We start from the raw sequence: 25,628 nt of genomic DNA, 5'->3' as shown, positions 1-25,628 counted from the left end.
TTAAATAAAATGGTTTTTTTATTTTATTTTAGTTTTTACTGATTATAAATATTTACTGATAATAAATTTATAATAGGTAATATTTTTATATGCTTATTAAATATAGTAAATAAACGTGTGTGGAAACGAAAAAATTAATAAACTTGTTCCTTTTATATTACTGTTGCGTTTATATTTTATAATGCTTGAGTTAAAATTTGTGAAATGTTATGTCTTTAACAATAAAGAAGATTCAAATAAGTATTAGTGACAATGCGTTCTTTAAACTTATTTTAATTTTGTTATATGTATTTTATATCAACTTTTTGGATTTATTTCTATTTTTAAGATTATACAATACTATTTAATGATAAGAAATACTTACGCAGTAAAACTTTTTAAGATCATGTTTACTAAATGAAAAAACCCAATTTTCCCCGGGTTTTTTCGTATAAAACCCATGTGGATTGGGTTTTTTTTAAAAAATCCGGGTTTTTTCAAACCCTGCAATAATCTTACCAAACCCAGCTCATTAGACGCACATCAACTTGCAAGTATTTCATCAAGCATGTAAAATGATTAGCGCTTTCATACGCTATGGACCAACTGTGCGTCAAAATGAATTGTGAAAACGTTGAATGGAACAATGTGAAAAGCACGCTTTTGCATAATATGTGGCAAAAATCGACATGGTAACGAAAAAATCTCATTTTCGAAAAGGGAAAACTAAGCACTTTTTAAAAACATCCCATGAAAAAAGCACCTTTAAGAGCTTTTAAATAATGAAAATCGAAAATAAGCACCTTTAAGCACTTTTTAAAAACACTACGCACCATGTTATAGTATGTGAAATTCCGATCCCTGTGCCAGAATTTTTTGGAGCTATCTGCGACAAAACTCTCTAGCACTAATATCTTCCTGCAAGATACTTTTAATAATAACAGATGTATACGTTACTAATTTAAAATAACAAAAGCGCTGTGTTCACAAAAAAAAACTATATACTTTTTCTTAATTGAACATGTAATAATTTTTTATTCTAATATTAAAGGTAAAATTCTCGGATTTTGTTGGGGGAGAAAACACACTAATTATTTCCCTTTCGTATTTTGTAAATAACCATCAAAATAAAAAAGAATATTTAAAAGTCACGAAATCTGTAGTAGTAATCGCCGATAAAAAGATCAACCACAAAATCACGTGAATCTAGCTTTTCAAATGCATGTTTCATTTGGAGATTAGGTTATTGTAATAAATAATATCGTGAAAATATCGGATTTAAAAACTAAGGAGAAATCAATCGCAATAACTGGCAAAAATTTGATACAATTATTGCCTGAAAAATAAATACTCAAATGCACGATTCTAACCTACCATATTGTTCGAAATATATCGGTATACTTAAAAACCATGTTAAAATCAATATCTGCCGAAAATACAATCAAAACCGTTACATTGATTGTTGTAAATTGAGCACATCAAAAAGAGATTATCTAAATGCATGATTCAAATTTTACGGGTAAATTTCTGTAGGAAAGAAAATATTTTACTTTTCAAAAGAAAAATCTTTCTACACGAACTCTGTAACATGTCGCTGCTATTCTGCCATGGGAATTCCGATCATTAGTTATTCAGGGTATTTACTAATTTATTTTGCTAACTGTACATTGTTTCTTTTGCTTATATCTCACATATTAGAAGTGTTTGCACTCACTTGGTAAAAGCTTCTCGAATAGAGAATAATGTCTTAAACTTGCGTCTACATCTCTTTTTATGTTTGTCTTAACCATTGTTATCCATTGGGACAAGGGATGATCACTGCATCTGTGTAAGAAGAGATTTTTAAACATTTGGGTAAAGAAAAATTTAATTGTGTTAAACTAATATTTTTTAATTTATTAGATACTATTACAGTTGTGAGAATTTGAACAAGATATTGTACTATGTATTACATATAAAAAAATGTCACATGATTTTAAAACCAATATGAATATTCAATTTAGTTGTTTTCATTCTATTGTCATGAACCTGATAATAAAATAATTGAGTTCATTTTGTCAGTGCCATCATAAAAAATACATAATATTGTACAATGTGTATTAAGACACGATACGTATTGTACAAATTTAAGGATTTCATATATATTAATGTCAAATGATTTAGTACAAGGTCACAGATTTTAACTATAGTAAAAAAATAAATTAAGGTTAATAGTTGAAATTAAATAAATTTAATTCCAATAAAGAATAATACAAAAGAATATACAAGGTCATTGCCACTTACATGGTAGTAAAATGAAATTCATTAAATTAAGTATTATGATAAAAACCTACATAAGCATTGCAAGATATCCATCTAATTCCAAAAAAAAATACATAATGAATCTGTTTGCATAAAATGTTTGCACAGTTTTAAAACTAGCATTAAATAAATAAAAATGAATTAATGGGTCATTAAATTGCTATTAAAAACGTATTAGATTTGATACATGAGAGCATTTATTTAAGATACAACATAGTAAGCACAGAGTTATTGTGATAGAAAAAAGTATTTATTTTTTAAAGAAAAAAAAACTGTTTGCATTATTTGAACTTTTAACAGTCCGATCAAAAGAGAACTAAGATATTTTTCGGCAGTAGGCTGCCATCTAAATGAAATCCTGGAATGTTAGCACAGGATGCCTGGGTAAATCTTTTAACAAAAAGTAAGCACCTTTTAAGCACTCAAAAAATATTTTTAAGCACTATATGCATTAACAAAATGCAAAATAATTTTCAAAGAGTTTACATGATCATGATAAAATAACTAGTTTCTGACAAAAAACTCTTTTTCTTGATTACATTAGCCACCAAAGAAAGATAAGAGAGATTTTTCGGTTCGATTTGAGAGGGAAGAAAATGAATCCAGAAATTGAGAATCTCTAGCAAAATGCAGCCGAGTTGCACATGATACTGCAAGTATAATTCCCACTGAATCTAGCTGAGTATATGCACATGCGGACCCGCAAGTGTTTCACCAAACACGTTAAATGATTGCCGCTTTCATACGCCGCGGAACTACGGTATGCTGAAATGCATTGTGTTTGAATTATTTGTGAAAATTTTGAATAGAACAATGTGAAAACCACCCTTTTGCATAATACGTGGCGAAAATCAACATAGTAAAGTAAAAATTTTCATTTTCAAAAAGAGAAAATTAAGCAATTTTTAAAAACTATATAAAAAAAAGCACCTTTAAGCACTTTTTAAAAACGTTACGCACCCTGTAGTATAGTACATATTTGTGAAAAATACTATGAAATAATTTTATTTAAGAATTTTATCTATGAAAAAAGTCTAACCAAGGAACATTTCCGATTAACCAAAAACGTCTAATTTAGGAAAGTTTTTTTGCAAAAAGCACCAATATTTTCATGTGATCAATAAGATGCTTCTGCCTGTTGTGCTGGTATCTAATGGAAATTCACAAAACTTTTTGAAAAATTTAACTAGAGAAAAAATAATAAAGAACATTTTGGTAATAGTTTGTAACTGGGGGCATCTTTTGTATTTGAAAGTATACCAATATACATGAAAACAAATAAAGAACTAATTACATAACAGTAAACAAAAACTCAAAAATAAAAATAAAGACCAGAAAAAATATCATAATAAATAGAAAGACGTTTCAGCAAAACTAAACAAAATTTATCGCCAAATTAAGGGATCACCGATTCTAAACCTTAACCAAACAGTTTAATTCATACATGTTACATTCCTGCCAACATTGAAGGAATAAATAACTGAGATTTTACTAGCGACGTTTTTTAGACCACGAGTAGAGTTTTAATATATAATGCATAATCATGCAAGTCAAAAAGAGAAATTCAAAATCTGAAATAATATAAGCACTTACATTTAGCGAAGTAAAAAATATGTATATAAATCTTAATCTAATGAAAATTTCTTNTCAAAGAATTTACATGATCATGATAAAATAGCTAGTTTCTGACAAAGAACTCTTTTTCTTGATTACATTAGCCACCAAAAAAAAGATAAGAGAGATTTTTTGGTTCGATTTGAGAGGGAGGAAAATTAATCCAGAAATTGAGAATCTCTTGCAAAATGCAGCCGAGTTGCACATGATACTGCAAGAATAATTCCCACTGACTCTAGCTCAGTATATGCATATGCGGACCCGCAAGTGTTTCACCAAACATGCTAAATGATTGACGCTTTCATATGCCACAGAACTACGGTATGCTGAAATGCAATGTGTTTGAATGATTTGTGAAAATGTTGAATAGAACAATGTGAAAACCACCCTTTTGGATAATACGTGGCGAAAATCAACATGGTAAAGTAAAAATTTTCATTTTCGAAAAGGGAAAATTAAGCATTTTTTAAAAACTATATAAAAAAAGCACCTTTAAGCACTTTTCAAAAACGTTACACAACCTGTAGTACAGTACATATTTGTGAAAAATACTAAGAAATAATTTTACTTAAGAATTTCATCTATGAATAAAGGCTAACCAAGGAACATTTCCGATGAACCAAAAACGTCTAATTTAGGAAAGTTTTTTTTGCGAAAAGCACCAATATTTTCATGCGATCGATAAGATGCTTCTGCCTGTTGTGCTGGTATCTAGTGGAAATTCACAAAACTTTTTAAAGAATTTAACTAGAGAAAAAATAATAAAGAACATTTTGGTAATAGTTTGTAACTGGGGGCACCTTTTGTATTTGAAAGTAAACCAATATACATGAAAATAAATAAAGAACTAATTACATAACAGTAAACAAAAACTCGAAAATAAAAATAAAGACCAGAAAAAATATCATAATAAATAGAAAGACGTTTCAGCAAAACTAAACAAAATTTATCGCCAAATTAAGGGATCACCGATTCTAAACCTTAACCAAACAGTTTAATTCATACATGTTACATTCCTGCCAACATTGAAGGAATAAATAACTGAGATTTTACTAGCGACGTTTTTTAGACCACGAGTAGAGTTTTAATATATAATGCATAATCATGCAAGTCAAAAAGAGAAATTCAAAATCTGAAATAATATAAGCACTTACATTTAGCGAAGTAAAAAATATGTATATAAATCTTAATCTAATGAAGATTTCTTAAAATGATTATTTATAATTACTTAAACTATTATAATTTATAACCGCCTTAGTATAGCAGACTCAATTTTGGGCTTACGGCTACTAATGTTCAACTCTTCTTTGTAATTTTGAACCCAATCCATGGAGAAATTTGAGAATATAAGAGTAAACTCTATACAGTCGTAAAATACAGGAGTGTTCATTAAAAAACAGGAGACCTGGCAGGCATGCATGATACCTTTGAAAAAAAATGTGGCTTATCATTATTTTGTTTCAGTTATAATATAACAATCTGAGGAGAGAGATAAAAATAATTAATTACCTCATTGTTGTTTCGAATATTTTTTTCACAGCATCCACGTCAGAAATTTCCCAATAATTTAATTTCCAGGTGCAAGGCCATGTCTTCATCATACAACAAATGACATTTTATTAAATAAGATAAGATAGAACAGGGTGCATAGCCAAATCTTTCACAAAAAAATAAGCACCTTTAAAGTACTTTTTAAGCATTAAAAATATATTTCTAAGCACTATATACATTAACAAAATCCAAAATAATTTTCTAAGACTTTACATGATCATGATAAAATGACTAGTTTCTGACAAAGAACTATATCTCTTGATTATATTAGCTGCCATAAAAAGATCGTGAGATTTTTTGGTTCGATATAAGAGGGTGGAAAATTAAGCCTGAAATTGAAAATATCTTGCAAAATGCAGCAGAGTTGCACATGAGAGTGCTAAAATCTCACCGAACTCAGCTCAGTTGACGGACATGCGAACTCGCAAGTATTTCATCAAACATGCAAAATTATTGGCGCTATCATATGTTACGGATCGACGGTAAGCCGAAATGGATTGTGGTTGAATTAATTGTAAAAACGTTGAATAAAACAATGTGAAAAGCACGCTTTTGGTGAAAATCGACAAAATAAAGAGAAAAAAACTAATTTTCGAAAAGGGAAAATTAAGCACTTTTTAAATTATCTAGATATATATACACATAACGTTCCCACTATTAGCTAGATATTTATTTAGTGGTCAAAAAATATATTATGGTTGACAAATGTAAGAAAGTTCAGCCTATAACAGTACATAAATTATTTGTAGATGCATATCAAAATTGTACAGTGTGCAAAAAATAAACAGACCACCCTGTACATTTTTGACCCAGTGATCGGAGTTTCAAATTATAGGACTCAATCTTAATGATTTGAAGGGACATATATGCAAATTAATTAGTGCAAACGATCTTTTAAGTTACGGAATCAGACATGAAAACGTATTTTGTCCGAATAAACATGTCTTTTTGTTGACGGATTCAGATTTTTGATCCTCAAAATATAGGGAGTAGCCACAATCTAGAAAATAAGATCCCAATTGTTTGGTCAGGAGAGCAGACCACAGCTTGAACCCCTTAATATAAATTTCACCTTTTGCATTATTTCGCCATATCTCGAGAACTTTTTAAGCAAATCAAAACGTTTTTGCACACAGTTATAAAATTTGTTTATCCAAAGATAATTCCATAATATAACTTTTAGTAAATATTTATTATTTCATTTAATGACAGTCAAAAACATTTTGAATTTTAAAGTGCATAATTTTTTTAAATCATTTTAAAGAAAGTAATTTTACAAGGTAAATTGAGCAAAATTGATCTAATAGTTCCTGAGAAACCGAATTTTAAAAATAAGTCTTCTTTAAAATTTGATTTCTCAGGAACTATTCGTTTGATTTTGCTACTCATATTAATAATGCATTAATTACAATACAAATAATTTGCCTATTTTCTGAAAGTATTTTTAGAAATTTAAAGTTTTTTTCTCCATCTGTTTCTGAATTATAACTAGATAAGTTTATGACTTAATATATAATTACACTTACTTCAGTTTTTGTATATTCTATAACGGATACAAAGAGGTCTCGTTTTTCTCTTTCACTTTCACTCAGAAGTTGCTGATTTCCAAAAAACTTTCTTAAAAAAAATTAGAAAAAAATTTAAAATGCACGCTATTTGTAACCTATAGTAGAATGCCATAGTTTAAAAATAGCCACTTTAATAGCTATAAAAAATTAAATATATTTAAGTTATCAGAATAAATAAAACAGCGTGTAAATAAGCAACATTTTCATGCTTAATTTTAATTCCATAAAAAAAGTAACAAAATAAAATACTATTTGAACTAGTTGATTCAAATTAGAATTTAAATCAATAGATTGACTTATTGTATTTTTTTTATTGTTATTTATTTAGACAGATTAAATAAAATGAATAACAATATTTTTTTTAAATTTAAATTACCAACATCCATTTTAAAAGAATCAACTGATTCGAGTCAATGTACATAGAGATTTGAATGAGTGATTAAAAAACTAACTGAGTCTAGTCAGAAAATGATTCACATTACGTACAGATTTGAATCATTACTGATTTAAATTTCCTAGACGATCCGTTTTATCAAATTTTAGTTAAATCTTACTTTAAATCTGATGTACAAAGAGCAAAAGAACGGACCACCCTGAATAACTTTTGATCTAATGATTGGACCTTTTAAATATTTATTACACATATTAAATTTTTCAAGCATAAATGTATATTTAATTTTTAGTTGTTCCCAAAACAATAACTTTACCAATTTTAATCAACACCAATGTTTTGCCAATTTGGCCAGCAGAAAAATTATCTTCTCTATTATTAAACAAACACTGGAAGATGTACTCGGAGACAGGCAATAAGACCCAGAACCTACGCTCCCTACTTCTTGGGTGTCTCAAGCAGTTCATTGGCTTTTAACTTCATGTTTTACTTTATTCCATTTTTAATGTTTTCTTTTTAATGATTTTATGTTATTAATTATTTGTCATTCATCTTTTCTACTGGGGCTTGATTTTACGCTTTCATGGGGGGGTTTTATCACTCTCAACTGTTTACAATTTTTATATTGGTTTTACCTGCTTTTTTCCATTACGATGATATTTAACTTTTCTGTAATTTTAACTTTTTTGTGTTTGACTTTATTACATTATGATTTTATTGTGTTTGATTTTATTACTATGGTCTTTTGACTGTCTGTTTGCCCCTTTGGGTACTTCTGTAACTTTTCTTTCTTTTTATTCTACATTTCCTGCAGATCAATAATCTGTGTTATTTATTGTTTTTATCTACCATGTTATATAATGTGTGGAAGTGGAGTGGTAGATATAAGGGTCCTTGGACCTCCTACCCTATAATCAGCTAATACTATAAGGGTCCTTTGACCTATTTTATATAATTTGTTTGTTTGGCCGCATTTTGTATCATTGTCCCTTGTGGCAATCTTTGATTGAAGTTGTAATCATGTATCAATCCAGTTGTATGATCCTGATGTAATCTTGACGTAAACCCTAAACAAATAGGGTGGGTCATGTCACTATTCAAATATAATCATAGCATATTAATGATACAAATCATAACAACAATAAAGCTAGTGCAATTAGTTTTGAATTAAATTTTGGATTAAGCCACTCAATAATACTTTGTGTAGCTTAATCCAAATGAAAACAAAAATTAGTTTAAACAAAACAAAAATTAGTTGAATTAAAATTTGATAATTACTTCATTTCTTGTTCCGCAACGCTTGCTCGCTCTTTTTGTAATTGTTTTACAGCCAATGGAAATGAGTCAAGGAACAAAATTAAATAGTTCTTAGCAAACTACAGCTACAATAAAATTAACACAGATTCTGCATACTAACAGAACTTAATAGTAATTCATAATAACTTTAAAAGCATAAAAAAGTAATAACACATTATTCGTGGAGTTATTGCTAAACCTCGGAAGCCGTTAAGGCGCAGCATAGCATAGCCTAGCCTAGCTAATCTTAATATTAATTACGATATTGCCTTAAAATGCAGAATACAGAATTTTCTGAAATTTACCTACACAATGTGATTTTCAAATCATTAAAGTTCAAAAGCTTGTTTATCTAATTCCATAAACTAATTCGTTGATTATTTGTATTTATATTCATTCTTTATTTAAGATTGCTAATTTTAATCATAATTTTAATTTGATTTAAGATTGCTAATTTTAATCATTTGACGATTACAGCCTGATAGGAAATAATTGTTTTCACAAGACATTATGACACTTTTACTTGCTATTATTGCTTCTTGAAAACTAAATTTTCAAAATCTCAAATTATGCTATTATATAATCACTGGCTAAAAAAATATAATTAGACAATTATAATATTTATTTTCAACCAATATTGGCTATCGATATGGGCTACACGCGGCATAGAGCAGAACTCTCTACCTATGGTAACATTTCGCAAGCTTTCACCATTAGCGTGTGGAGAGTCATAGAAGAAGGAAGTATGTTAGTTTCTGTCTTGATTTTCCAACAGATTAAAATCTTTTAAGTTAGGAAACTATATGGAACTGAAAACTACATTAAACATACTTCTAAAAGAAAGNCCTCAGCGGTAAGCGCGCTTTCGCGCTTTGCGTCGCGAAAGGGTTAAACATACTTCTAAAAGAAAGCGTTATGGAAATTTTAAAAAATATTTTTAACAAATACGAAAAATACTAAGAAAAGGAAAAATATCATAGTACATTCCTATACAACTGAAAAGAGGAGGAGAGGGAAGGGCCAAAGGCATGGAACAAGTCTTCTCCCTAGATGGCGTATTCGAGCGTAGCTATTGTCTATAAAGCAGAGACATAAAATCAAAAAAAGTTATTTTTTTAAAAGTGAATGCCCTCTACACCACACATAAGAATTATTTCTCAGCAACAATTAAACCTAAGCTAATTTATTAAGTTGAGACCTTTTAATAAAGTGAAAAACTATGTTAAATATATTAGAACTAAAGGATACTATATCAAATTTTTTCTTCGCTATGACATCATTTTCAGCTATTCGTCTCTCAAGTTCTAGTTTCTGAAATAGTCAGGATATAGTAATTCAATAAAAATGAATCTCATACAGAATTTGTGAAATTTTCATATTTAACCATGGATAACTCAAATTGCTAATAACAATGAGAAATATTTTTTTTGTGAAAAGTACATTCATCCAATTTTTTATCGATTAGATTACATTTTAAAATTTGAGAGTCAAAGATAGCTCTTTCAAAATGCCACTGAAAATTCTTCAAAACATTGCAAATATAAAATTAATGTAGTATAAAAAAAAACGTTATCAGATTTTTTCTTGTGTAATTATCTTTTGTACTTAGTTTGCCCCTGATAATTCATAAAATATTGAAAATATATTGCGAAAATTACACGAGAAAGTTTTACCGGATTTGTTTTTGTATTATTATCTTTAGGCTTTTTCCGCACTTTTCTGATAGCTCTTTAAAGCATTGCAAATATATCATGAAAATGGAATAAAAAAACTATACCAGATTTGTTCTTGCGTAATTATCTTTCGCTCTTTCAATGCGCCATTGATACTGTTTAAAGAGTGTCGTGTTTTCATTTTGGAGTTTCTCAATAGCTGGAAGTCTAAAAAAAAAGGTTTAAGAAGTGAATGAATAAGAATTTATTTCATTTGTTTTTTGATTTAAATGAACTAAATGCAAGCATACTTAAACAGATTAAGATTTTCTCTTGACTTTCTTAGTGTCACACTTCTGTCTGATTTTAGAACAGGTAGACTTGGAGCAGATGGAGACTGAACTAAAATTAAATACTCTTTTTAAGTTCACCAACAATTGTAAGCAATTAGTTTCATGTCAACAGTGTAACTGTTCATAAATACTTCATTAATTTCTTTTTCTTTTTCGAACACACAATTTTCTGAACAAAATCAAAGATACTCTATTTACCTCGCACTAGAGCTGCACAATGGGCTATTAGTGACAGTCTGGAAACATCCCCGGAGGATGATCCGAACACCTGCCATTGCAATGTTGATCCTCTGCAGAGGGAATGGCTCCCCTGCTATGGTAGCCTGACAAACTGCGAGCAAAGTCGAGCAATTTAAGGTAAAACAGTTTAACAAAGACCGAATCCGCATACCCTCAGACCCTACGCAGGCTGATCAAAGTGGTCACCCACCCGCTTACACAAAATCAAAGAATTTATTTCATGATTAACTAACAAAAAAAGGCATAAATAAAAGAAATATTTTTTTCTAATTCCCATGTGACTTTGTTGCCAGTTGCCAACTTACAATAACCATTAGCAAATAATATACAATGAAGTACAGTCAGCCCCCTCTAAAAAAAATACTATTGGTTCCAGCAAACCATATTAAAATATTATTCGATAAAAAGGGAAGAGGAATAGTCTTAAATACTTTGTTTTTATAAAATTTGACTTTTAAATGGTATGTATAGTTTGTCTATAGATAGAAATCCCCTCGCCACGAAGTCCATAATAATGTTGCTATGGAAACAAGAAATAGTCCATTGCAAAGAGGAGTGCTTTTTTCTACCCTGATTCCTTTTCTCTGGCCGCTTCAAGTCAAAACCAGTATTAAATAATGAACCAACATCCCTATTCGAAATAGTTAAACCTCGTAACCACCACACCAGATGAATGACTATGAGAGTTCTTTTCATAGACAAACTATAGTACACAGCACAATGTTTTGAAGGAATAAGGCTATTTTAATGATCAATAAAAAATGGAAAACTCTCAAGAATAAGACCACCGATACATAACCACCTGACATATGACCTGAATGTCACCTGGTTGTTTATAAAGAAGATGGCATATTTTATTCTGACCATTGCTGGCTAAGGTTGAATTACGTTTTTCCACATAAGTTACAGAATATTAACTAACATGAAGTTAATTAAATACATGCCGTATTGCACATCAAATTTGTTAAAGTACAAATCTTTCTTCAGGGTGCATAGCCAAATCTATCAACAAAAAATAAGCACCTTTTAAGTACTTTTTAAGCACTACATGCATTAACAAGAAGCAAAATAATTTTCAAACACTTCATATGATCATGATAAAATAACTAGTTTCTGACAAAGAACTCTTTTCTTGATTATATTAGCCACCATTAAGAGATAGAGAGATATTTCGGTTCGATTTCAGAGGGTGGAAAATGAAGCCTGAAATTGAGAATATCTTGCAAAATGCAGCAGAGTTGCACATGATTGGGCCAGAATCTCACCGAACGCAGATCAGTAGTCACTCCCAAGTATTTCATCAAACATGTAACATGATTGGCGCTATCATACGTTACAGACTGACGACACGCCAAAAGTGATTGTGGTTGAATAAATTGTGAAAACGTGGAATAGAACAATGCCAAATTCATGCTTTTGCATAATAGGCAGCGAGAATCGACATGGTAAAGAAAAAAAATCTCATTTTTGAAAAGAGAAAATTAAGCACTTTTTAAAAACACCCCATGAAAAAAGCACCTTTAAGGGCTTTTAAAAAACGAAAATTGAAAATAAACACTTTTCACAAATGCTATGCAACATGTTCTTGTTTTCTTTTTATATCAATAGATTAAAATTTAAGAATTACGCATTATGATAAGAACAATATCAATTTGTTTTAAAATTTAAAGACAGAGTAAAGTAAATTGTATGTAATACATAAAGTAATGTGTATATTCGCAAATTAAAATAAAAATATTTGAAATTCTGCACACTATGTACTGTTTAAATAAATTAAATTAAAATTGGTTTTTAATTCAACTAACAAATAAAAATCTGGAGTCTTGCTTGAAACTTAAAACAAGTTATAAGCCAGATTTAATTAAACTTTTAAAAGGCATGCAAAGCCAATACTCCCATTGATGTAACTATCTATCCATATTTATGTTTTTTATATGAGTACTATTCACATTTCAAGCCGTTTATTTTAAATCCAAAATCAGATATATATAAGCAAATACTAAAATATAAAATCAATAATTTTTTGTGGTTTTTTTAAAAACTATGCAATTTTGTAAATTGAAGCTTTTGCTCTTTTGTTTCAACAAGTTGCGGACACAAGCCCTTTCATAATACAATTAAACTCGCAAGAGCCGTGGTGGCTCAGAGCGCTAGCCTCCCAATGAGGTGACCCGGGCTCGATCACAGCAATAGCTGGTCAATTCAAATTCTGCATCCGGCTGGCACCAACCACAGTGCTGACGTAAAAATATCCTCAGTGGTAGGTGGATCATGGGTTAGAGTCCCTTTGCCGTCAGGCTAACCGTGGAAGGTTTTCGTTGTTTCCCTCTCCATGTAACGCAATTGCGGGTTAGTTCCATCAAAAAGTATCCCAATATTTGATCCAGGAGTTTCCTTGTTCTCTGGATTGGGTTTAAAATTACAAGGCTACGGAGTCGAACACTAGTAGTCATAAACCCAAACATTGGGTCGGCTGTTCAACAGCAGTTACAAATAAAATTAAATTAAATTCACAACTACATCTACTTTCCATGTACTATGCGCAGATGCGCGTTTGTGGTATTTACCTGTTTTATCTGAAATGGCAGTTAATCTATCTGAACACTCATGAATCATACTTAGAACATGCTTCATTTCACGAATCTTTTCCATCATCTTTTCAAAACCTAATAAAAGGAAATATAAAAGCTTTAGCCTTTCATCACTTCAAGTACTATGTACAGTACTTATAAGAATTTCTTTCCACACTCGCTTTATAACCAGGTCGGGACACAAATATCTAGAAAAAAGAAGAAAAAAAACTTTCCTGGATTTTTCAAAATCAATTTATCGAATTTCCCTGATTTTTGAAACCAATGCCATTAATTTTATTCTTACTTTTCCATTTACGCCATCTATTTTCCTAGAATATCAAAATATTTTGATGTAAGAAAACGTATGAAAATTTTTATTGAACTATTTGCTTTGTGAGAATACTTTGCAATAGTGAATTTTATAACAAATTTAAATAGCTCAATATTGTCTGAACTATTAAAGCATATCATAAAAGATGGCTTGAACATTTGCAAAGATCCTGCCAATCCAGCTAAAGAAAATGCCTTTTGTTAAACCCTTTGAGCCATTAGATCTACAATCCAAAGCTTTGAATTTAAAAAAATATTAATCTTTAACTTAAAAGTCAATCAGAAAGATCGGAGATAATTGATAAGTTTAAATAAATATAATTTTTTTTTAAATATTTTCTAAAGGGTGCAAAGTCAAATCTTTCAACAAAAAATGAGAATCCTTTTAAGTACTTTTTAAGCACTAAAAGAATATTTTTAAGCACTATATATGTTAACAAAATGCAAAATAGTTTTCAAAGACTTCACATGATCATGATAAAATAACTAGTTTCTGACAAAGAACTCTTTTCTTGATTATATTAGCCACCATAAAAAGATTGAAAAGTTTTTCGGTTCAAAAAATGAGGGTGGAAATGAAGCCTGAAATTGAGAATATCTTGCAAAATGCAGCAGAGTTTCACATGACAGTGCAAGAATCTCACCAAACCCAGCTCAATATGCGGATCAGCAATTATTTCATTAAACATGCAAAATTAATCGCGCTTTCATACGCAATGGACCAACGGTAAGCCGAAATGCATTGTCTTTGAAGGAATTGTGAAAACGTTGAACAGAATAATGTGAAACCAACGCTTTTGCATAATACGTTTCGAAAATCTACACAGTAAAGAAAAAAAATCTCATTTTCGAAAAGGGAAAATTAAGCACTTTTTAAAAACACAATATATAAAAAAGCATCCTTAAGGGCTTTTAAAAAATCAAAATCAAAAATTAGCACCTTTAAGCACTTTTTAAAAACGCTACACACCATGTTTCTAAATTGAAGCACAAATTCAGAAAAAAATTGGAGAAAGAAATAATAAACTTACCAAGAGAGTTAAACATTTCATTCAAATATATTGCTAAAGCTTGAAGACTCTGGACGTACTTTTCAAATGCTGCCTACAATAAATAAGGCATAGTATTTAGACAGAAGTCATGTACAAAATTTTTTAAATGAAACTATTTCTCATTGGACAAAACTGCAAATTCTTTATAGTAAACAGTAGGGCTTGAAATTTAACGATGGTTTGTTGGTCCAGAATGACTGAAATTTCATTCGACATCCAGAAATAATTATAATTGTTCCCCCAGACCAGCAATTGATGCAAAGGAATTGTATGCCTATGGGGTACTTGGACTTTTAGTTCAACATTATAATCTTCATTGTCAAAAAATAACATATTTCATCAGAACTGAGAACATTACACATTTTTTGTATTGTAATTTTTCATTAAAATTCACTTTATTAACTTTTTTTTATAAAAAAAAGTGACAATAGAGGTGTTTAAACAGACCAATAAAAATATGTATAGATTAGTTTTTTTTCTTCTTTTTTTACTGAGTCACTGAACTTTAGAGCAGTAACTAAATTTTCTCAATTTCTACCTATTTTAAACATTATAAGCATTTAAAACTATTTTAATAGAACAATTTGCTCATAACGTTATCATTATATTATATTCACAATATTATAGTATTCATGATGCAATAAAACCAAGCTATCAGAAAAAGATTAAATAAATTACAATTAATTTAGAGTAGTAACTAAATTTTCTCAATTTCTACCTATGCACAGAAGTTGGTAATTGAAACATATAAATATTTAAAACTATTTTAATATAACAATTTGTTCATAATGTTATTAATATATTATAATCACAATATTATATTATTCATGATGCAAATATTAGTGATGCAATGAAACCAAGGGATTACCAGAAAAAGGTAAAACAAATTTTTTTTTCTCAATAAAATAAAAAATATGTCTCAAAAAAATTATAATACTTATTTTGCTTGAAAAAATAAGATCGACCTTGAAATTACGCGAATTGAACTCTTCAAAAGGGGTTACTAAGTGCATGTTTTCATTTCGAGATTCAGTTGTTGTAATAAATGATATCGTATTTTAACAGCTTCATGGAGATCAGTAGTAATGACTTCATGAAAAAAAAACGAAAATTTCTACAGAAAAGAAAGTCAAATTTTTTACTTCATTATTCTTTATTTTTCATTATTCTCAAATGAGAATAGAAAAATCATAAGCATTTTTTTCCAATCTGATGTGCGAGAAAAGCATCTTTTGAGTATAATTCTGAAGTTAAAAGATAAAATCTTTTGAAAATTTCTGCCCAAAAGGAAAGCAAAATTTTTTACTTCCCAAAGGAAAATTCTTTCTGCAAGAACTCGGTAACATTCTGCTACAATGTCGCCACAATTTTGCCAAGGGGGATACCATATTTTCTGAATTGCAACAACCCAAGGCTTGGTTTCAAATCAGGAGCAGGAATTTATTGCTCCAATGATGGCACCAAACTTCACTTTCCCTTAGGAAGTTATGCCGTTGTTTTTCAGGTTGAGGTTTATGATGCTATTATCTTGTGTTGCAAGATATGCCTATCTACACCCGCTCCGACAGTCAGGCTGCTCTCCTATCACTATAAAGGTGTAAATTCACCACTTTACTAGTGTGGGAGTGCTTCCCGGTCCACTGTGACTTTTCTACTCATAACAAGGTATACCTACATTGGGTACCTGGATATATGGGTATTCATGGAAATGAGCTAGCTGATGAAGCAGCACGAGCTGGCTCCAGTGCAATTTTCTGGGGCCCTGAACCAGCTTTGGGAATTTCTCCCATCTCTTTTAGGGCATCTATATTCAAGCTCTATGGCAAAATTGCCCATGAGCAATGGTGCAACATAAACGGTCAAAGGTAAGCTAAGGAGCTGAATCGTGACCATCCCAGTGTACGTCAAAAAGAGCTTCTTAAGCTAAGCGGGAACAGTTTGAGAAAGATCATTGGTCTTCTCACTGGATACTGTATCCTCAGGAAACACCTATACCTAATGGGTATTGAATCTAATCCTATTTGTAGAGGTTGTCATCTTGAAGAGGAGACTTCACAACATATACTATGCGATTGTGAGGTCTAATCTGCTCAAAAATTTCAGCATTTGGGGCAGCACAGCATTAGGACCAGGGAACTGCAAGACGTTCCTGTAAGGTGTCTGCTGAATTTTATTTCAGCCATAAGGCTTTCTTGCTAATCATGATTTAGGGTTTGGGTACAATAGACCTCTGGTCGATGTGCCCAGCTCTTTAGAGCTGCCCATCCTCTAAATCTAATCTAACAACTCATAGCATTTTGAGAGTCAAGTATCCAATACCTCAAGATGGTACATTTTTAAATCTTTTAATTTTATTGCTGAAAACATAATCAATAAAAAAATGCATTCTTTCATTTCTTAGTATCGGGTTAAACAAACAAAAGACTTACATGAGAAAACCCATTGCTGTCTAAATGTACTGCTTCAGCCACTAATCTTAATGCAAGGGATCGATTTTCCATTTTCCACACTTATTTTAAAAAAATCTGAAAGATACATTTATTCCAAATGAAATATTTATGGAAATATAGATTTAGTTTATTCTTTTACTAAAAACATAACAATATGTGAATCGTTTTAAGGACAAAAACATGTTACATCTGACTAGAAAAACAACATTAATAACCTTATTCTTTTTTTAAATTTGAAAAAGAATTGAGCTAATCACAGTATTAGTACCCAATACAAAATAATTGCAAAGTTTTAGCAGCAATTGAAAAACTATTAATATATCAGGCCCGTAGCCAGGGGGGGACCGTCGGGACAAATCCCCCCCTCAAACTTTTTAGTCTTTCTTTGAGCCTCTCAGTAAAAAGAAAAACAAGAACTGTCAACAATCAAACCTTTTATTAACTAACTTTATTAACACTGATAATACCATAACAGGGCAAATGACCCATTTTGAACTTTTGCATTGAAAATGCACGTATCATTTTATTACTTCTGCAAATTTGACTTTTTATTACTAATTAATCTACAGTTCTTATACTATTTTTTGTTTTGTTTTGTTTATGTTAAGTAGTAATACCTGTCGTATACTGTTGTCTACCACATCGGGTCATTTAACCCTGAGAACATTTTTTGTTTTATAAGCTTATCGATACAGATTGCTTATCGTATTGTAGCAGGCCTAAAAGCGGGACGGAAAAGAGAAAATACTGGTAGAAGAACTATTTCAATATTAGATAATATTCGGGAGGAGTTAATCTATTCTCAACAATAACAATTCAACGTAAGGAAATTTTTCACGGCGAAGAAGCAATTCAATATAAAAATTGCATCCGTAAAAACAATTGGTAGTTATGGATTTTTATTATTCTGGGAAAAAAACCAAAAAAATTAAATTTATTTGTTACCAGTTTTTACTGTTTTCCGTCTCAATATATATGGTCTTTCAGCCCTGTACTGTAGTCGGTAAGCTGCACATTTTTGCAAAGACTGTTGCGTAAAATATTTCAATCAAAATAGCTGAGAATAATTTCAAGAAAATATCAAAATTTTAGATGATTGACATTTCTGTGTAAGAAAAAATTACGAAAACTAATAGTTTTGGTAAGTAGCTTATATTTTATTTTGATAGCTTTACTTCATTTCTGAATAACTGTTAGTTTTTACCTAGAAAAATGCTGAACAAAGGTCGAAACAATCAAAACAGTCAAGTTCTTAGAAAAAATAATAATAATATTAATATTGAGAATGATAATTCTTATATGTTCTTATAATTATAATAATTATAGAAATAATAATAATTAGAAGAAATATGTTTGCTGAAAATGTACAATGGAAACACTCTATATATGTAAAAAATGCATTGAGCAATGAATTAAAAATTCTTATTCCTTGTGTTTGTAATACATAAAAATTGCCAACATACAATTTTGTTTAATTATAATAAAGTTTTTTAGTTTATTTACTTCCTAAGATCCATACTTCATACGTTCAATCAAGAAACATAAAGTCCGGTCATTTGACCGTCTATGGTAGAAATAGGTATACATTAAGTATTGGTATGTTTAGTGTTAAGCATATTTCGGAATATTCCAGTTTGTCCTAAAAAAGTAATCAAAAAATTTTCTTAAAATCCCCGCCGCATGTCTTTGTAAACTTTGTTTACAAATTTATTATAATTATTATGTAATATTAATTGAAANTATATATATATATATATATATATATATATAAAAGAATATACATAGATTTAGTTTATTCTTTTACTAAAAACATAACAATATGTGAATCGTTTTAAGGACAAAAACATGTTACATCTAACTAGAGAAACGACATTAAAAACCTTTTTTTTTCTTTCAATTTGATAAAGAATTGAGCTAATCACAGTATTGGTACCCAATACAAAATAATTGCAAAGGTTTGGCAGCAATTGAAAAATTACTAATATATATATAGATATAGCATAATAAATAAATACAAAAAACACGAAGAAAATTAAGAAAACAATGAGATTTATTTACTGCGCATAAGCTGCAAGTAAATAGAACTCATAAAATAAGTTCAAAATGTAGAGAAAACAAGGGAAAATTTACAGAACAATGAAGAAAGGGGAAAAAAATAAGAATAATAATAAAAATAACAAGAAACCGGAAGGAAAAAAAATCTGTAAAAAAGGGCCAAAATTTTAAAAAATCCGGAAAATAAAAGATATAATCTTATCATCTCACACGATTATATCCACAAAAAAGAGTGTTTTCTAACATTGCATCAAAATATATATATATATAAAATCAGTGGCACGACAGCCCATAGAGGGCCAAGGCCTACTGTGCCCATCTCAGTTTTCTTTACCTTGGGCTCTGGGTTGCAGGAGCAGATGTTCCGGTTAGGTATATATATAAAGTACAAGGGTTGCCACTGGTATCTGGAAAAAAATTTGCCGTGTTTTCCCTGCACATATTATTCACACTATATTAAGAGGTAACACACATTCACTATGCTCTTGTGAACCATATTAGGAGCTAGTTTTAGTAGCCTGAAAAACTTGGAAAAATAACAAACAGCTCAACAAAAAACAAATAATGAAAATAATATAATATAGCTTTAAAAATCCCATAGATTGCACTTTGAGAGTTCGGCATTTTTTAAAAGACAAAAATAAGAAGCAAAATTCCCAGTTTTTTTCTAACTTGCGTGGAAAAACTCAAAATTACTTGCATTTTCCCTGTTATTTTAGGGGATTTTTAAATTCCCTGTATTTTCCAGATTTTCCCTGTTCTTCCTGTGGAGCGGCAACCCTCAAATATATATATATATATAAGCTCAAAATGAAGATAAAACAAAGGAAAATTACAGATTAATGAAAAAAGGGGGAAAAAGAAAATTAATAATAAAAATAACAAAAACTGGGAAAAAGAAATTTAAAAAAATCCAAAAAAAAGGATCGAATTCTTTTAAAAAATCCGGAAAATAAAAGATATAATCTTTTCATCAGCCCACACGATTATATCAGCAAATATTATATCCGATTTGCGGATATAATCGTGTGGCCCCTTCCTTTGCAACACACAATACACTTAACTAGTCAGAACAAGTTTAGGTAGAGTGAGAGTAAGGGATTAGTAACACCTGTGGCCCCTGTGGGGAAGGATAAATTTGTTTTCTGATATGTACAAGCTTTATGCTTATGATTTGCTGTTAGAGATTGTGTGGAAGAAGTGCTTACCTCTAAAGCTGTCGAAGCTAAAATTAAAAACTCTCAACTTGGAAGACAAAATTAATCTTATTAAGGATGTAGATAGAAATCCAAACATGAAGAAGAAAGATATAGCGTTGAAGCAAGGAATCCCCCCGAATACCCTTTCTACGATATTAAAAGAGAAAATATCCTTAAACTATATGAATCTATGAACCCACTGTCTAAAAGAATGAAGATGTGTGTCTTTCCCCAGGTGGAATCAGCTCTTCTGAAATGGTTTCAGCAGTACAGAAATCGAGAAAATGCTATTCCCATAAGTGGTGTTTTGCTACGAGAGAAAGCGATTGATTTTGCTAAACTATTAAAAATAGACAATTTTCATGCTAGTGCTGGGTGGCTAGAAAAATTCAAGAGCAGACACAATATTGTCTTTCGCACTCTTCACATGGAGAAGCTAAAGCTGTCCCTCTTGAAGTATGTGAACAGTGGTTAAAAGAAACGTTACCAAATTTATTTCAAGGATACTCTGAAAATGTTTTCAATATTGATGAAATGGGTTTATTTTTTAAATGTCTTCGAAATAAGACTATGACGTTTAAGGATGAAAACTGCTCAGAGGGTAAAATGAGCAAGGAACATTTGACTGTCCTAGTTGGAAGAAATGCGCCTGGGACAGAGAAATTGCCCTTACTTTTTATCGGAAAATACCGAAATCCCCGATGTTTCAAGAACGTATCCTTTGAATTGCAAGTCTAACAAAAAGTTTTGGATGGCATCAGTTTTATTTGAAGACTATGTAAGAAAATTGGATCGGAAATTCTTCGCTAAAAAAAGAAAGTGATACTCTTTATGAATAATGCACAGCATATAGTGATCTACCTAATTTGAAAGCAGTAAACTTGCAGTTTCTCCCGCCAAACCAGGGTTCGTGATTTTTTTAAAAAAAAATCAAAAGAATCAGATTTTTTTGATTTAAATCGGATTTTTTTTATTTAAATCAGATTTTTTTGATTTTTATTCAAATACACTGTAAGATCTTTAATTTATGATTAAAAAAAATTATAAATGTTTAATCAAATTAACTTAATATTAAAACTATGTTGTAACAATATTTTAGAAGCTCTAACTAAAATAATTTTTCATTATAATACATGGCTTTGAATGCATAGCAACTGTTTTGAAAGAAATGCATGATTAAAATTTAAAGACTAGATTAAATAGAGAATTTAAAGAATACTTCAGGGGTCTGTCTGGGTTTTTCTGAGAGGTACCTATTTNGAAGCTAAAGCTGTCCCTCTTGAAGTATGTGAACAGTGGTTAAAAGAAACGTTACCAAATTTATTTCAAGGATACTCTGAAAATGTTTTCAATATTGATGAAATGGGTTTATTTTTTAAATGTCTTCGAAATAAGACTATGACGTTTAAGGATGAAAACTGCTCAGAGGGTAAAATGAGCAAGGAACATTTGACTGTCCTAGTTGGAAGAAATGCGCCTGGGACAGAGAAATTGCCCTTACTTGTTATTGGAAAATACCGAAATCCCCGATGTTTCAAGAATGTAAAAACATATCCTTTGGATTACAAGTCTAACAAAAAGTCTTGGATGACATTGGTCTTATTGGAAGACTATGTAAGAAAATTGGATCGAAAATTCTTCGCTAAAAAAAGAAAAGTGAAACTCTTTATGGATAAATGGACAGCGCATAGTGATCTACTTAATTTGAAAGCAGTAAACTTGCAATTTCTCCTGCCAAACACAACAGCAAAGTTGCAGCCGATGGATCAGGGTATCATAAAGTGCTTCAAACAGTCTTATCGTAAAAGGCTTGTCAGAAAAATGATGAACGATATTGAAAACAACATTTCTTTCAAAGTTGATGTACTTGATGCCATGAGGCTACTTTCCAGTGCTTGGAATAATGATGTAAGTGAAACGACAATAAGAAACTGTTTCCGGAAGTGTGGGTTTTTTAAAGAAACACAGAGTAAACCTGTGATAGAAGAGTTTCAAGATGAGGAAGTAATTGAGAACTCCGATTTCATAAAACATTGCTGTTTGTGGTGATATTTCCGACAAAGAATTTATACAGATCACAGAAGAAAATGATGACAGTGCTGCTGAGGAAGAAGGTTCAGAAACAATAGCCCCAAATATACTTGAAGCGCGTGCATCTCTTGAAGTTCTTCAAAAGTTTCTAGAGAGTCAAGAAGGAATTGATAATTCTATGTTTGTGTCTCAATTCTATGTTTGTCTATGTTGTGTGTATGTTATGTCTCAAAAGGGATTACTTCAACGTAAAAAGACGGATTACTTCAAAAAAACGTAAAATGTAGTACAAATAATAAAGTAAGTTATTATATTATACTTCTTATTATATTTTTTCTAGAATATTGTAAGCATTTAGAAGATTCGTAATTAATAAGCATTAATTAAATAATCCGGCAATATTTCGAAAGTCCAAAACCGAAACTAACGGCAAGTCGAACTTCCGATATGTCGAAGTTTTTCGTCAGTCCTATCAGATTCGAGTTATCGCGAATTCACTGTATATATATATATATATATATATATATATATACAGAAAAGAACCAACTTGAAAGCCACATCATAGCCACTCTTAAGTCACAACACTTTATTTTTAAATATTTATTTAATTATTAATTCTCTGTTACCTTGGCAATCCTAAGCTAGTAAGAGCTGGCACTGAAATGTTCTCAAACTAAACTTGTAGTTACACACTTTTCATTTAAATCAATACATATATATAGACATAGAATGCTGCATCGTAATTTTACTCTGAAATATACTTTTGAAAAGAGGCATTTCTTTAAACTTCAAAATTTTTTGTTTATATAACTTTATATCACTTTGAAAAATTTACAAAAAAATAAATAACCCAAATGATGGACTTCTATGGTTAATAATTATGACTTGGATGCAGCTAAAAATTTTATTTGAGTTTTTAAGCTGTTTTAATTTTTAAAAAAATTCTAATTGACTGCAACATCTCGCAATAATAAAATAGGTTGAATTAAGTCAACTGAATTTTGCACATATGTGATAAATAGAAGTTATATAAATGCTACTATCTTATAACAATACATGCATTTCAATATTTTTGACTGAATCAAAAGATCATGGTTGACTGAATTAAAAGGTTTTATGGTTAATTTTTTTAAATAATGGTTTTTACATATCAGTTCTAGAAAGGAGATATGCACCTCTCAATGTAAAATTTATGACAACCATTTTTGTTTTAGGGAACTTAAATATTTACTGAGCAAAAATTAAAAAAACGTCAGGATATTGTTTGGGTTACAATTGTTTAAATGACGTTTGAAACTTTTTCAACAATCTAGGATTAAGGGGAAAAAAATCAGATATATTTTTGGAAACGGAACAAACCTGGCATGTACTTTATTGATAATTAAATTATGGATTAACAAAGCAAATTTTTTTAAAATGGACTATTCTGACTAAAAAGAAAATGCATTAAAATTAAATATAAATTATTAAGCTTGTTAAAGAATGCTTAAAATCTCATATAAATTTTGAAAATCAACTTATTAAGAAAAATCAATAACGCTTTATAACATTTCCAAAAAACTTAGGACATTTCATTCCTTCAAGGAGCTCCTAATTGAAGTTTACAGTTTGTTTCATCCGTAACAACGTTTCTAAGAAGTATAATTGAACAAATTTCTAATTAAATAAATTATCAGAGTAGAAAATCACAGCATACAGTGCGAAAGAGCACGCATGTATATTGCTTTATTGTTCTGCAATTCTTAACGTTTTCGACGCAAAAATCTCCCTAAGCTCTTAATGAAATAAGTTATTAGGGGGGAAAAAATCTCTGCATATTTGCGGGAGGGGTACACATGTTTGAACTATAGAACTATGATAAGAAATAATTGAAACAATGTATAGTTAAAAGAAATACTCCATAAATTCAATAACAGCATAATGTAAAAAGAACTAATCCAGGGCATACTACTAATGAAATTTTACGACGCAATGCAAAATAAACTAAGGATATAACAACTATGTATTACGACTTATTTATTACAATTATCAAATCAAAATCCTTTTACTCCACAAAAAAAGTTATTTGTATTCCTAATTTTCCGTTTTTAATTTTATTTAACATACACACCTCTAATTTTCTCATACTTTCAATATGTACTTTCACTTTCTTCGAGTCTTTGTTGTCCTTATTTAGTGTAGGGTTTTATAACGCTTACACCTTCATACCTAGAAAATTCGATGCAGACTGTGATTGGCTTGACAGATTAAGTACAGTGCTCGTAACCGTGATTACTATACGTAAAAGCTAAAAGGTGTTTCAGCTGCTTTAAAAAGTTACGATCCGTTTTTGTTCGTAAAAGTTTCAAACAATTTATATTTTGAAATAAAGATCGAACGCAAAAGTTGAAAAGATCGGAGCAGTAATCCTTCTCCTCAAGTTTCTTAAAGCACCCTTATTTTGTGTTTTGTTTTTGCTTGTTAAGTCGGATTTCGTTAGTTAAGTAATACGTTACAAAGAATTGTAACGCAAATTGTAATGTTTATATTTTGCTGGTTGATTATCTGGAGTAATTTTTGTTAATGTATGTGATTTCAATTATTGTTTATTCTTTGGGTGATTTTTCTTAGATTTGTGTTCTTTTCTTGTTCTGTTTTGAAGTTGTCATTAGATTGTAATACCACTAAATGATGCGATTTTTGTTTCATAATGGGTTTTTATCAAGTATTCTAAACTGACTGGCTTCAAATTTGCTTATAGTAGTTTTTGAAAGGGTTGCTTATTCACTGGAGCTATGTTTTTTCCCCCTTACCCTGTATACCGAAAATCAATATGTTAATGCTTGCCAAAGATGTTTGTATATTTGATTAAATTTTTTTTCTTCTTCATATGAAGTAATTTTTTTTAATAACTTCGATATAAATTTAATCTAATAAGATTTCAGTTTCTTATGAAATTGTATATTAAGAAAAATTAGTCAAATTTGTCTTAGTTACTGTGACAGTAGCCATCT

At 30.0% G+C, this 25,628-nt stretch overlaps 3 protein-coding genes across 6 annotated transcripts in view; 2 read left to right on the top strand and 1 right to left on the bottom strand.

The window, feature by feature from the left end:
- LOC107456677 (VPS9 domain-containing protein 1) overlaps positions 1 to 24,887 on the bottom strand; it is a 48,864-nt gene extending 23,977 nt beyond the window's left edge. The window contains exons 1-11 of one of the 4 annotated variants that reach the window (XM_043055432.2): positions 24,746 to 24,887; positions 17,330 to 17,425; positions 14,880 to 14,952; positions 13,513 to 13,611; positions 10,664 to 10,754; positions 10,478 to 10,580; positions 9,949 to 10,011; positions 8,683 to 8,735; positions 6,972 to 7,062; positions 5,404 to 5,486; positions 1,694 to 1,803 (exon numbers count right to left, since the gene is read on the bottom strand). In XM_043055432.2, coding sequence (XP_042911366.1) covers positions 1,694 to 1,803; positions 5,404 to 5,486; positions 6,972 to 7,062; positions 8,683 to 8,735; positions 9,949 to 10,011; positions 10,478 to 10,580; positions 10,664 to 10,754; positions 13,513 to 13,611; positions 14,880 to 14,952; positions 17,330 to 17,401 — 838 coding nt within the window. In that variant the 5' untranslated portion in view covers positions 17,402 to 17,425; positions 24,746 to 24,887. Of the gene's footprint in view, positions 1 to 1,693; positions 1,804 to 5,403; positions 5,487 to 6,971; positions 7,063 to 8,682; positions 8,736 to 9,948; positions 10,012 to 10,477; positions 10,581 to 10,663; positions 10,755 to 13,512; positions 13,612 to 14,879; positions 14,953 to 17,329; positions 17,426 to 23,261; positions 23,389 to 24,658 lie in introns of those variants that run through there. The other 3 variants (XM_043055433.2, XM_043055434.1, XM_071187061.1) reach the window with 3 other exon arrangements.
- LOC139426904 (tigger transposable element-derived protein 4-like) lies at positions 22,003 to 22,915 on the top strand. The gene is made up of 2 exons (XM_071187040.1): positions 22,003 to 22,608; positions 22,679 to 22,915. The coding sequence occupies exons 1-2, from the start codon at positions 22,003 to 22,005 to the stop codon at positions 22,913 to 22,915; spliced, it is 843 nt and encodes a 280-aa protein (XP_071043141.1).
- Positions 24,888 to 25,040: 153 nt separating the features above from the next.
- Positions 25,041 to 25,628, top strand: part of LOC107456685 (F-box DNA helicase 1) — a gene marked incomplete in the record, with an annotated part of 34,060 nt that continues 33,472 nt past the window's right edge. Inside the window, 1 exon segment of the mRNA XM_071187060.1 lies at positions 25,041 to 25,199.

Source organism: Parasteatoda tepidariorum, chromosome 10 (genome assembly GCF_043381705.1).
Source record: "Parasteatoda tepidariorum isolate YZ-2023 chromosome 10, CAS_Ptep_4.0, whole genome shotgun sequence".
Taxonomy (NCBI): Eukaryota; Metazoa; Arthropoda; class Arachnida; order Araneae; family Theridiidae; genus Parasteatoda; species Parasteatoda tepidariorum.
This window is presented reverse-complemented; position numbering and strand designations above follow the sequence as displayed.

Coding starts and splice junctions, on each gene's coding strand:
- LOC139426904 (XM_071187040.1), top strand. CDS start 22,003: ATGACGTTTAAGGATGAAAACTGCTCAGAGGGTAAAATGAGCAAGGAA. Junction 22,609..22,678: donor AAGAGTTTCAAGATGAGGAA/GTAATTGAGAAC, acceptor GAATTTATACAG/ATCACAGAAGAAAATGATGA.